At 36.0% G+C, this 13690-nt stretch overlaps 1 protein-coding gene across 5 annotated transcripts in view; it reads right to left on the reverse strand.

Annotated features, from left to right (window-relative positions):
• Window positions 1-6254: 6254 nt before the first annotated feature.
• The window catches only part of SNX13 (sorting nexin 13), a 63070-nt gene continuing 55634 nt past the window's right edge, over window positions 6255-13690 (reverse strand). For 4 of the 5 annotated variants that reach the window (XM_026044853.1, XM_026044860.1, XM_026044830.1 and 1 more), the window contains 5 exons: window positions 13127-13198; window positions 11180-11325; window positions 9348-9416; window positions 8046-8158; window positions 6255-7491 (listed from right to left, as the gene is read on the reverse strand). In XM_026044853.1, coding sequence (XP_025900638.1) covers window positions 7244-7491; window positions 8046-8158; window positions 9348-9416; window positions 11180-11325; window positions 13127-13198 — 648 coding nt within the window. In that variant the 3' untranslated portion in view covers window positions 6255-7243. Of the gene's footprint in view, window positions 7492-8045; window positions 8176-9347; window positions 9417-11179; window positions 11326-13126; window positions 13199-13690 lie in introns of those variants that run through there. The other variant, XM_026044844.1, reaches the window with a different exon arrangement.

Genomic DNA, 13690 nt, shown 5'->3' on the forward strand with positions numbered 1-13690 from the left:
GCACGAAGAAGGCACCACCAGCATGCAGAGGGCCAAGGCATGTACGGCCAAATCAGCTTTGAAGGCAGAAAAATAAGGATTTTGTTGCATGGCATTTCGTCATCAGCTTCAATTAGCCTAGATTTCACTTCGTGTCTTTATCTACATTTACAATGAAAAGACATTCTTTGCTTCTAGCATTTTTGGGTTTCTTACTCTCTTTCTGGCGAGATATTCTTCATGCTCTGAACATCTGTAATTGCACAAAATACAATGTATTGCCCACATCTTCTGTATAGAAACAGCATCTCTACTTTAAACCCAGTTTAGYGCTCTAAGAAATGCACGAATCCATGGCACCATTTGCCATAAGGTATTTTGGTTGTCCATACTTCACGTTTGTGGAAAACTTTCCAAATATCTGGAAACTCTCAATGTGCCTGGAAAAGACGTGCAAGTGTAGTCTAGTCTTCTGGTCTTTTTTTTTTTTTTTTATTTTTTTTTTTTATTTTAACCAGTCCTAATTTTACAAGCTGTTTTTCACAATCAAAGATACACAGATTTCTTAATGATTTGATTGTGTGTGTGTGCAAAATAGTGCTGCCTCCCTGTTCACTAAGAATGAACTGTGGAAAACAGTTTTATGCATGAGTGTTACAAATTGTAGAGGATCAGATTTTAAAGCCCAGGTATTCCTGCCTGTTGGACTTCTGYGCTAGCAAAATACGCGTAGTGCCAACCCATGGCAGTGCCAACCGATCCTGACAGCAACAGCACAGACAGAGAAAAGTAGCTTCCATTCACGTATAGAGAATTGAATTCTTGATAGTGGCAGCTTTTTATTTGCTCCTTTAGTTGTTTTGTTGGTGATGACTTGGATGAAAACRAACAAGGTTTTCTCTCGCCCATCCCAAACAATTAGGCAAGCTTAGAAGCTTTCCTGGCCAGGACTCACCTGCACTCTAGCCCTTACAAACCACCTTTAATCCRTTATGATAATCTGTTACGATTGTTATGCACTGGATTCATCGAGTATTTGCATTGCAGTACAGCTTTTGTCATAACAAAAATCTTGCCATATAAAATGCCATAATGACAAAAATTTAACTTAAAAAAAAAGTGGTTGCCCAAGGCCTTCTGAATTTGAATTAGCCTTGGGTTAACTGGAAGGAACAATATTTAATACTCTGCATAGCACCATCTATGCATTCTACTCCTGCCCTCTATGACCTAAAGAGTTTATTTAAACAAACAGCCATCTACTAACATTGCTACACCTCCTGTAGCACCAGGAAACACACCCTCCAGAGACCAGATTCTTGGTAATATCCGTCGGGATGACAGAAAGGGCGAGGAAGGATTCTAAGGCAAGCAAAGCAGTCAACATGCAGTTACTTCTAACTGCTCTGGTACCTCAAAAAGTTTCTCTACTAGGAGGAGYCCCATCTTGGTTCTAAAGAATGGGAGAGTTGGGCATTTTCTACACTGTTAGTAACGCCCACATTTTTGCAGACTGCATTTATTTAGCAACATTCTTAGACTATTTATAACATTGAAAAGGTATTCTGCACTGCTGTAAACTGGAAGACTAACCATCACTTAAAACCTACACCYGGGGAATGCATCTCTAGGTTCCTATTTACTTATGCAACATATAGGAGAATTTGGGCCTGTTTCCTTTTATCTGGCAATGTGAAAAGTCAGAGGGCAGCACTTCCTCTCTCCTCCCCAGAATGGCTCTTTTGCTTTAGCATTAGTTATAAGCAGGCCTGGTGTACTGTGTTTGCAAAATGACTTTGGGAATATTGGGAAGCTAATGATTTCACATCAGCACAGTTAATATGAAATCAGCACATGAAACTTTCTGTCAAAGATATGAAACATTGCTTTATAGTCTGTTTTAAAATCTGTTTCACATGAAGTTGTCATTAAAATGGGAAATGTTTTCTTTCATAAATTCTAACTTCATTTTAGCTGAAAGAAAACAGGAGCTTGCTAGTTTGCAAGATAAATTCTGCAAAAAGGTGTCTCAGGAAGAACAGGAGACATTCTCAGGAGAATAAGTATAAGCTTTATACTTGATCTATACTGAGAATATCTATTTTAACATGGGAAAAAAACATAAGAAAGCTTTATTTCAATTTCTGTCCATTTTGTAAATGAAGTAACTGGAGCGCTGCACAAACATCTTTCACATGTTCCTAAGGAAAAAGAGTGTGTTCCTAACAGACACAATTTTGTTGCTATATATCATTTAAAATTCTAGGGTTTTTTTTATTTGAGAACTCCACAAGCATCTCTCAGTTTAGAACTAAGATGGCTCTAATCTCTCCTGCTGCGAAAAACTAGGAAGTGATCCAAACATGAAGATTTAAATGACTGCTAGGAACTCACGTCTAAAACTGTTACGACAAGAACAAGTCAGGTTTTGAAAGCTGAATTATTTTCCCCCAGCAGCTCCTGATTGTCAATAACTTAAGTATAATCCCGGTCAATACTTAGAGCTAAACTCAAAATTAACTTATCTGCTATTCCAAATCCAGGCCAAATAAGAACTCCAGGTAGCCCTTTCTGAATGGGGTATCAACTGGAGTGACTTCAGCCGACTCGTTCAGCCTCAGCGCGGCAGGGTAAGCAGGACAGCAGGTACGTGAGGCACCTGAGCACCCAAGTATCCAAACATACTGTGGCGGGGAGGGAAACTGCAGGGGCACAGATGTTTCATGAAAGCGTTTCATGGAAATAAAGCTTAATTCATTTTGAAATACTTGGCAAAAAATGGACTCATTGTTTGCATTGCGTAATTTGCACTACATAATTACATAAATGCTTCAAAGGCTAAACATGAAGTTTTCAGTTGAGCTGCATGTCAGTAGAAGGAGGGTGATTGTTTATCATTACAAAAATGTTAAGAAACCCTCACCCTTTTTTTAGGCATCAAATACAATATAAACCAGACTGTGCTAGACTGAACAGTTAAATTGGCCACAGACATTTATTATCCTCATTTAGTAAATGCAGATACTATTAAGAACTTCTAAACAAATTTATTGGAGTAAATTTCTTCCCATGAAATTTCCACRGGAGGAGCATAAAAGCGCCAACAAATAAGAATTTGCAACTAACTAGTCAAATCCATGAGATGTATCTGTATCTTGCAGCATAAGCATTTAAGCTAGTGAAAATAGTGAACATTTTACCCCAGAATAAGACAACTAACATCTCCGTAGCTTAAGACATCTTTTTGATGAATGTGGAACAGCTGGAATAAATGTACCAGGGGAAACAATTGTGCTCCCATGGTATCCCCAGCTGCTGCTGCTGCTGGGGAAAGGAAAAAAATGGGGGGTGGTGGGAGGAGGGCAGAAAAGAATTAAAAAAACGAAAGGGCGTAAAACACACATCAACAAAACTCACATACCATGATATCACAGAAGTCCTGTTTCTGCACACAACCTTTTAAGGAATTTTTTTTTTTTGCATCCTCCATCCTCGGAATTGCTTCCTCAACACTATTGTTGCAATTGCAGTAAAATCTTCTTCATTACTAAGCACTGGTTATCATAATATGAGTAAATTAAGCACTAGTTATCATTATACAAATAACTAGTTTTCTGAATTTGTGGAAGAGAACGGGAAAAAAAAGATTCATGCAAATGTTCATTTAGTCAAAATTAAACTTTTAAGTCCAAGTTTAATTTTTTCTTACGGTAATACTCTAGGAGGAAAATATAGAAAGCTGTTTAAAGTAACATGCCCTATTTCTCCAGATCTCACACTGGCCTCAGAAGAAAATGTGATGTTATTTGTTAAGAGCAAAACTCATCTGTAAAGTGTTTAAAACCAAGGAATGATTTTTTTTTCTTTTCCGATGGCACTTTATAGCAATATTTATCTGCACTGTTTTTTTTTTTTTTCTCCAGTCTTAAAGAGCATTCGCTTACTAAAGTTGCTTCAAGAAATAAACAATAGTTAGAGACTYGTGATAATCCTGTTAATACTTTATTAGTGTAATTTTAGCTTTCTATCGGACAAAACATAAATGCGAACTCCAAATAAAAATTCAGAGTCTCTGCCATTCAGAAGTGACCATGGCAGTTCATGTYCATTCTTCGTTAGGGAAAAGAGCAGGAGGGGAAGGGAGAGGAAAAGCATCAACAGAACAATTAGGCACAGAGCTGACACGTACTGTACAATGATATGCACAAGTAACTTATAACAGCTAGAGTCATGAGATGTGCTCTTCAGTTTTTCCCTTGTAGTAAGAGCTATGCTCAGATGAGCAAAGACCGTTCGGGACAAGGGAATTCACAAGGAGTAACAAATAAGACTTTTAAAACAAGTCCTTAAATAAACTAACGCAACAATAGAATGCAAAATTGCTCAGCTGAGAAGACATTGTAACCTAAACCTCAAAACATTAAAAATTCATTTATTTTACAGTTATTCAAATACACATGCATTAAATGAAAATATTGCACAAAACTAAAATTTAGATTGTGGAATTTATATATTTTTATTTTGGTACACATTCTGGTAGCACTTAAAATTTATTGTTTAGTTCTAGCAAACACGAGCAGCACAAGCTTGAGGATGAACCAAATGAAATATTTAATTGCTCATTTTCTCTTAAAAATAATTAAGGCTAAAACAAGTGCATTTGTTGACAACGGCGCGTTTTCAGTGGCCAGTCACAGCACCCAAAGGCCAGAAGAAACACCCAGACAGTTTAAGTGCTGTATATTAACATTCAGTTTTGTAGACTTTACAGGATAACGGACTGCATGGATTGACAGGGTGGCTATTTTGGGTGGGCAACACACCAACCATTTAAATAAAGATGCATACAAACCTTTAAACCAAAAAAACAAGTATTAGTTTCTGATGATTCTTGCCAGCAGGCACCAATGAATTAGGAAGCCACATTCTGTACTGAAATACAGAACTTCAATACATATATACACATACACACATTTACATACATGTGTATAAGTATACATATGCAATAAATTCATTAAGTAAAATTACTTTGATAAGCATGGTGAATTATGTTCAGTTCACATTCCTAGAGATATTATTTAATTTTTGTACAGAAATGTACCAGGTAATCTAAAAAAATACCAAATTTGCACATGACCACTATTTGAAATTTATCATGGTACCTATAGATAGATAAGCGGCTCCACAGATTTGACAAAACTATATTTTAACTTTCCATTTTCATACTGCATTACAAACTCTGTGATTTAAAAGACATAAATAAGATTTGGTAGGATCAATGATATATTTACTATATCACCAAAAACAGCTGCTGAATGATCTTCTATCAGTCACATGTCAAGTATGCCGCAGCACCCTGACCGTAGAGGAAGATACAGGCATGTAAACAACAGGAACTGGCTATGCTGACTATTTTACACAGGAACCCAAGAAATGTGTTRATTTCAACAGCACTTAATCCTCACACTTGTACAGAACCTGCAGAGAGGAACGGGGTGAGAGTCTTACACATCTCCGACACGTCTTCCTGGAAATCATAAAAGGCAGGGATTTAATTTACAGTCTTTAGTTCTGTGATAAAGGAAAAACAAGTGCACTTTAGCCCATGCATACTGTATGAGAATGTTAACAATACGAGATGATCTTCATTGAGTAGTATGGTAAGAGGCTACATTGCATGAATAGAGTCCATGAGAAAAAATGGTCTATACAGAGGATTCAGTCAATTTAACCAGGTCCCAATTGGCAGGTCTTCTGTCTTCTTCTCTTAGATGCTTACATAAAGTAATAGGCCTATGTTTCTCCAYCACATAAAAGGATCATTTTTGTTCCCATTTAGACAAAAGTTACTATAAGGATCCTTGATCAACAGTTAAATTCTACATAATGTTTAGCATTCAGAGAAAAAAAAGAAAAAAAAAAAAGGACTCTCTAAGATTACGTTCTGTTCTCCTGGATAGTGGTGCTCAGAAACAAGAGGGGAGTTGAAAAAAGAAAATACAAACTGAGATGTACTGTGGCAAAACAAGATTATTTAGTTTCACATAATTATTCTTAATTGCACACAAATTCTGTGATGAAACTAAACAGATTAATGTGGGGCTTCAATGTCAAGATTTTATTAAAATTTTACACTATGCAAAAAATAAAAAAAGATTATTAAAAAAATATTGTAGTTTTATCTCCTTTTTATTTTCATATATACACTGAGATGCGTTCAGAAATTTCCAAATGTTTGCATATGACTAATGAAATCTTGTATCTGTGAGGAACCAACTAATTCCAAAGTTTTCCATACGAGGCTTAGACACTAAAAGGTAAGGAATATTTAAATTAAGCAAGACAGTCTTCTACACCCAAAAGATTTTCAGATTTTAGGGGGGAGTTGTGTACAGACTGTTTCTTAGTGCAATTTCCTCATCTTCTAGCATGATGTCTGTCTTTTGAAAGAGGTTCCCCCTTCCTTCTGCAATAATCAAACTGAACGTGACTATGATGCCCCTTCTCCACTGCAGTTACATGCAAAATGTATTATCAGGTGCTATAAGAGCAGAATATGGCCCTTAAAGCTACAAAATAATCAAAATAAAGGTTTCCTTTTTACTGCATTTCTGCTCTTCACTACTATAATCCCCAAAAGATCTAATGCTATTTTTCAAAACACAAAAGGTGAAGTTAATGCGATAGAAAAGCCACATTATCTCAACCTTTCTTTAATCATGTACTTTTGTTGTGGGGTATCCTATACCGCCCTTCCCTCCTGAATCAGCTGTTCCAGAGACTGGTTTTCCTATCAGTTCAGCCTTTACAGGAATGCTAATAGAGAGCCTCAACAGTCACAATGTAGAACAATCCCACCCTATTCTCACACATTGCACACATCTCCCAGTGCCAAAACACCCTTTCCCTCCATTATATCACTGCAGTTGTGCTTTTCTCAAACCACGGTCTGGCACTTCTCATCGCTGGCAAAACATCGACTCAGGAGCAGAAGGAATCAGCATTCTTATATAATGGACCAGTATTCTTCTCAATCTTGCATGTAGATGCACCAAATCATTTAAGACACACAAACCCTTGTGGTAGTGGTTGAATTACAGGTGAAGATGAGAAGATCCACAGGTCTTACAGATGCATTAATAATCTAATATGTGACACTAAGAGACTGGTGCAGAAATAACAGCATGTGAGTTTGAAGCCCCAGAGCATCTGCCCAAGTAATCAGTCCTGGACAAACATACACCAGCTTAATAGGTTTGGAGTGTCACCTTTTCTGCAAGGAAGGCGCTTGAGTAGAATGTAGTCTCTGCTTATACCTCTGCATCTGCTTTGACCGTGAATGCAGTTTGTTGAAGAGCTCATGAAACTTGTTTTGCGGAAATAGGGTTTCTAGGAACCTCTCCAGAAACACATAAACCATTCTCTTATTGAGTTGACTGTGCTGGAACATTTCAAAGACCCGAAGAATGCCTTTCCGTGTTGTCTCGGCACCTATGATGTGTTTCAGTTCATCTACAAAAATGATAATTGCACAAAAAAGTTAAACTTCTACCTCTGGCTTGACAATAAACTTAAATTGAATTTTAAATCTTTTGAGTAATTTGCTCAGAGTTTTTTTCTTTTTAATTTTGCAACTTAGAACTTGAGGTTATACTGCCTCGATTRTACACTTAAAGCAATTACTACACACAATAGCACAATTAAAGCAAAAATTCTCTTACAGTAGGAAGAATCTCTGCAAGTTTCTTCACTTTTGTGCTGTATACGTGAAATTTTACAGTGAAATCATCCCATGCTAGAATACAGGTGTTTCATATATAAAACTTACATCCTCAAGTGAAACTAAATACAGAGCTGCTTCTAAGAATATTAGAGTTGCACTATCATGAAAAATGATATACATGAAAAATCTTCAGTACTTTAACAATTAAAAACTTACTAATTTAAATGTAGTTCATAAGTCAACATTTCCTATCGATATTTCAACATTCAACAAGAATATTGATGTTAGTTCCAGCCACAATATATGGTAAGGGTTATTTGGCTTCAACTCCAAAGCCATTTACCTGGCATTATCTCCAGTAACTTGGTTTTCCCTGCTACTCTTGTTCGCATCCTGATTGCTTTGTCTCTCCGTGGAACAGTGTCTGCTAAAATGCCATTGGGCCAAAAAGCATCTCTGTAATAAAAGCAAATCTGTCAAAATACATTAAAATTTTATGAAGAATTCTCGAAAGGCTCTCTTTAATCCCTCAAAGATATTTCAAAGAATAATATTAGAAAGTAACCTGCACACAACGTAATACACCTTTCAAATATTAGAGGAGAAAGAAAGGGAAAATAAAATTGCAAGCAAAGAGTAAAACAGTCTATTTGTGGTTACTGTACTCTACTTTTCTTGACATTTTAAGCACAAGAATAAAATGGAATTTTGAAAATTTTAAGGAAATTTCACAAACCAATCTGCTTCCAAAAACATACAAACACTACATATTTGTTACAAAAACTATGCATTTTTAACCTGTCTCTGTTGCCATTGAGAGACTATTGGCTTAGGTGTATTCATTACTCCATTAGCTAGCCATATTGATGAGAATTATATTTAGCTATCAACAATCTAAACTGAATTAAGTAGTTTCAGTATAGCACACAGACAAAACACATACCTTGGTCTGAAACAGATGAAAAGCTATTTCGCTTTAGCAAGTGACATTCTTTTTCCGAGCAAGATGCACACATTTTTTGCTCAAAGTTTCATTAAAGAATGACTGAATGTCCACTGAAGTATGACCCTTGAGCTACTAGATTATCCCATTTCACACCTTACTTAGCACCCCCTTTAAACAAATAATTAAATGTTCTTGCTCWACAAATACTATACAAGGCGTTAAAACTTTTAGGAAAGAGAATGACATAACCAGTAGATTCCCCTAATCACAGGGTCTTCACCACTTGCAAACTCAGAGTTCAGTTGATACATTTGCTCATGCAGGCAGTTATGTTTTAATTTAGAGCTAGATTTTATAGGAATAATGATGGTTTGCCTTCTAGCATAAGGAATGCACACAGCTTTTGGCAAACAAGTCACTTAATCCACTAATATGATGAAACTCAGCACAAGAGTATTGCAACATTTCAGGACTGGCTAAAAAAACAAAACAAAACAAAAAAAACCACGTCACAACAACAAACTTTTAGGAAGATGAGAAAACTCCAAGTGCTTATTTTTCTTCATTAAAGAAACTTAAAAAATATGGTCTGGTCCTCACTGAGTTCTGCTCAGTAACAATAAAGTCCTTGCATAAAAACAGCCGTTAGACACCAACTGATGAGCAAACCATGTTCGTGATCTATCAGAAAAACCATACCTGAAGCGCTTCACTGCATCTGCTACTTGCTCTGGAGATGTCATCCAGTCCACATGATCAACTATTTTTCTGAAAATCAAAACAGGTCAACAGGTCAGAAATGACTCCCATTTTATTGTTATTAAAAAAAAGGGAGGGGGAGTTTTTCAGCTTTTCTCCAGCTTTTTAAACAAATTCTATAAAACTGCAGACGAGGAAGGCAAACAATAAGATTGGGTCCCAAGAAAAAAAAAATAAGCTCAGTGGTCTCTTTTAAGTCTTCTTACCTTTGCTACTTGAGTAAATGTAATAGTACTAAGCTGGCTGCAAAACAAGAGCTGTATCTCACACCAGCATTGTGAGTTTTCTTTGCTTGTAGAACTCTTCTCCACACATTCAATGGGCAAAAGTTTTGCTTCTGTGCTGGGTAGCACAGAACTTAACTAAAAAGTTAAATTATTGTAGTTATGTAAGTAATTACCTCACAGTCTTAAACACAGATATAGACTGACCATGAACCTTAATCTACGTTCATCAAAAAATACACATGGCTCAATATCCAAAAGAAATAGGTTTATGGGAAAACAAAAACAAAACTAAAAGCATCTGCATTATCACCATAACCCCAGGACCTTTTTCCTAATGCAATCCTGTTTTCAAGGAATAGGAGAAGAGACTTTGCTGTTCAATGGCATTAAACTTTAAGGATCTGCTAGAACAAGGCCAGATTGCTACAGCAGCTACAGCAACTGAACCAGAAGCAGCTGAGGACAGCAGAAATAGCACCAGATCTAGAAGAAAAACAGTCCTGCACTCAAGGTACTACCATGAGAAGGCCTCAGCATGTACACATATTCAGCTAGCATTCCTACAGTCTGAACACAGCAAGAAATGTTCAGAAAGTCRCTGAACAGGGTGGCAAGTTTTTAGAAGCAGCAGATAACTGCTTGCCACTTGTCACCTGGCCTCTGGGAARGGCTGCACCTACAAGAACCAGTGCTGCTGTTGCTACATGGCCACATCACAACTGGTACCACAAGGACTGCCAAGTATCCTGGTGAAGAGGAAAAGWTAATGCTACAATGGGGAACTTTTTGAAGGAAGTGTTGAGAAGCTGTGGTCCATCTCACAGAAGGCAATAGACTTTGTTTCACTGTAGCAAACCAAACTGAGAATCTAGCATCACTCACATTTCTGGAACATTTTTCTTACTTTTCACTTCAGAAAGAAATGATTAGAAGAGAAAAACCAGAGATTAGGAATTCCTACTCAAGACTTACTTAGTACTTATTTAGTACTACATGCAATTRGCATTGCAAATGTGTGAAAATGGAYGTGTGTTGATTTACGGAGAGTTATAACAGTTAAGGGCCAGAATGATCATCCTAACAGTGTTTTCCCTTTCCTCCTTCCATCTTCTGAAGTTTGAGAATGAAAACACAGCAKAGAAATTAAACATAAATATAGCACCAGCAGTTTGATATCTCTAGTGTCTCTCTTGGCACCAGAGATGTAACCAGAAATAGTGAAGAAAGTAAAAACAATTTTAACTACCTAAAAGATGATGTAAAATAYAGGGGAAAAAAACCCTACAGGGCAATCACAGCACAGTAAAAAGCTTTAATCACATTTTCACAGAAACAGGAACTCTTGTAAACACATGAAAGGTCTCTTGAAAGTCCTCTACCATACAAGTACTACTGGAATTAGTGTTTCAGCAGTATTTTTTATTGATTATGACTATTTTSCACATTTCTATTTCAATTATGGATCCTCTGTAAGTGGGAAGCATAGACATCTACAACAGCCTAATTTAATAATACTAAAAATTATTTGATAAGAAAAAAACGTACCTATTAATTGTGTCACCATATGTTGCTCTAATAAGTTGCTGAAGCAGATTTTTAATATTTCTTCTTAACCACTGATTTCTTTCCTTTAAATCGAAAACTTCATCCATAAGGAGTAGCATTACTCTCAGCGGAATATTGTCATCCACCTGATCAAGTGAACAAAACCATAATCCATAAACTTGTAGTTCAGTTTCTAGTACGCATTTAGTAGCTACTTTGCAGTTTGAATACTTCAGTATATGCAGAACAGGGTATGCAGTAAGAAACATTTTGCTTTAGGTGTTTACAATAGTATGAAATCTTCCATAAAACATGATTCCGAGCAGATAAACTAGGCCTAAATCCATCGAATTTCGAAGTGATACTGAAAAAAACGCATTAAGTTGCCTCACCAAAGCTGAGGAAAAGTTAACACAAGTAAATGCTTCACAAAGAGAGAGCTTGTCCAACTTGCTCCTTAGGTAATACTGCTCCCAAGAGCATAACGTGAAAACTTGTGAAGCAGTTTTTCTTTGGCACCTTTCCTTAGGGAAGCAAAGCTGCTAAATTCAGCAGCAGGATGTCAACTTTTAGATGGTTCTATGAAACACTTTTTATATAGAAATCTAGAAGTTTATATAGAAATTTGTGCTTTTGTGAATGTAAATTAGAGAAACATTTTATTAAATCTAATAATCTATAATAATCTAACAAAAGTATTGTATGGATTCTTGGCTTACAAAAGATTTAATAGAAATCCTAAAATATGTAATGATGTGAAAAAATTAAAGATCAATAATATACACTTATAGGTAACTGTCAATATTCATATTTTAAAAATATAAAAATATGAGGAAGAGTTTACTCTGTTTTAGTACAACAGTATCAGACTTTCATGCTAGATACTATTAACTTTTTCTCGCAGAATCAACAGTATCTTCTTATTCAAGTTATGGTACATGCATGATTATACATAAAAAAACAAGTCACACTTTTTACAGTTGGAATGCACATGAGATGAAAGTTTATCTCAAATGTAACATTCGCATTTTATATTTTATCTATTTATGAAAAAGCTGTTCACATATTTTACCTGTATTACTTTGTTTTATTGTGGAAAAACAAAAAGTTTCAGAATTACGAAGATACGCATTTGTGCTACGCAACACACAAAAAAACTCCATGGCAGAACTCATGTTCTACATTAGTCAAACAAAAAGACATTTACCAGGCTGTCATAGCAGTTATGCACAGGAAGACAAACTGGAATGCTTTGAAGTGACCAAAACAACACTGAAGTGCAGAACAGGTGCAGATTTATGACCATAGCAAACTGCATATAATCACTGGTAATCTTATGGCCTTTCTGCCCTAGTTAAAGATAAAAGGATTCTTTTTTTCCAGTTCTGTTCACATATTTGATCAATGTTTCAGTCAAATCAATAGCAAAATAGCATAGCTTATGAGAACACCAAGAGCTTAAAATTTCACTTCCAGGTTTCTAATACTATTCATTTATGCATTTTAGGCATCCATACAATGAAGCTTATTATTTAGAAACATATCACAAATTTGATTTTTTTTCCCCTATAAAAACACATCAAACTATTATTGAGCCGTTACATAAATGTTCCCTACAAAGTTACCTCAAAAATAAGATTCCCTAAAGTGCTGCTGACATTCTTGCCCCACACTATCTTTGAACTGACACCAGCATGAAGAAGGTGTGGGGGGAAATCCCACAGAAGCAGTGGAACATGCACAGCATTATCATGCAGGCCGTTTTAGTGCCAAAAACAGATGCTAAATTTCAGAGAAACCTTGCTGATTTCCTACAAATATTATTTAATTTCTGAAGTGGCCATTATATGAACAAAAAACAATACATAAAGAACTTAATCCAGAATAAGCAATCCACTAATTTGATTGTGGAGGGGCTATTTTTAAAAGAACATGAGCTGGACTCACATTGTCATCTATTGGGGCTGCAACACGGCAATGTTCGGGATCTGAATAGGTTTTCTGGATCAGAGGAGGCACCTATAATGAAAAAAATAACATTTATAAGAGAAAAAATACTAGAGAATGCCAGTAAAATGGATGACTTCTCAAAACCAATTGCACTATGAAAACCCAAACTAAACATTTGGACAAAAGACAGACAAGAGTCAAAGGTTACAGGAGATATATACACAGTACTTGTTTCATCTCCCAAGAAATCTAGTTCTCTTACAGCATTCAGTTACAAACAGCCTTAGGACAATCCACATGAGTATTTGAGCCAAAAAAATAAAAAACTATACCAAAAGAAAAATGGATAGTTTTAGCTTTCATTTTCTGAAGTGCTTAGTATTTCAATTGAAAAATATCAATAATCCATGTGGGACTGATATTTCTTTTTGAGCTTAACTCCTGCCCAGCTGTGCACCTGTCAGTGAGGATAACTGTWGATACTTTCTTAGTCAACAGAGAAAATACTAGCAATGAGAAAGTCCAGACCCAGTCATTTCCTCCCAGAAATAACTATGTTTT

This window comes from Nothoprocta perdicaria, unplaced genomic scaffold (genome assembly GCF_003342845.1).
Source record: "Nothoprocta perdicaria isolate Ctin4 unplaced genomic scaffold, notPer1 scaffold_106, whole genome shotgun sequence".
Classification (NCBI taxonomy): Eukaryota; Metazoa; Chordata; class Aves; order Tinamiformes; family Tinamidae; genus Nothoprocta; species Nothoprocta perdicaria.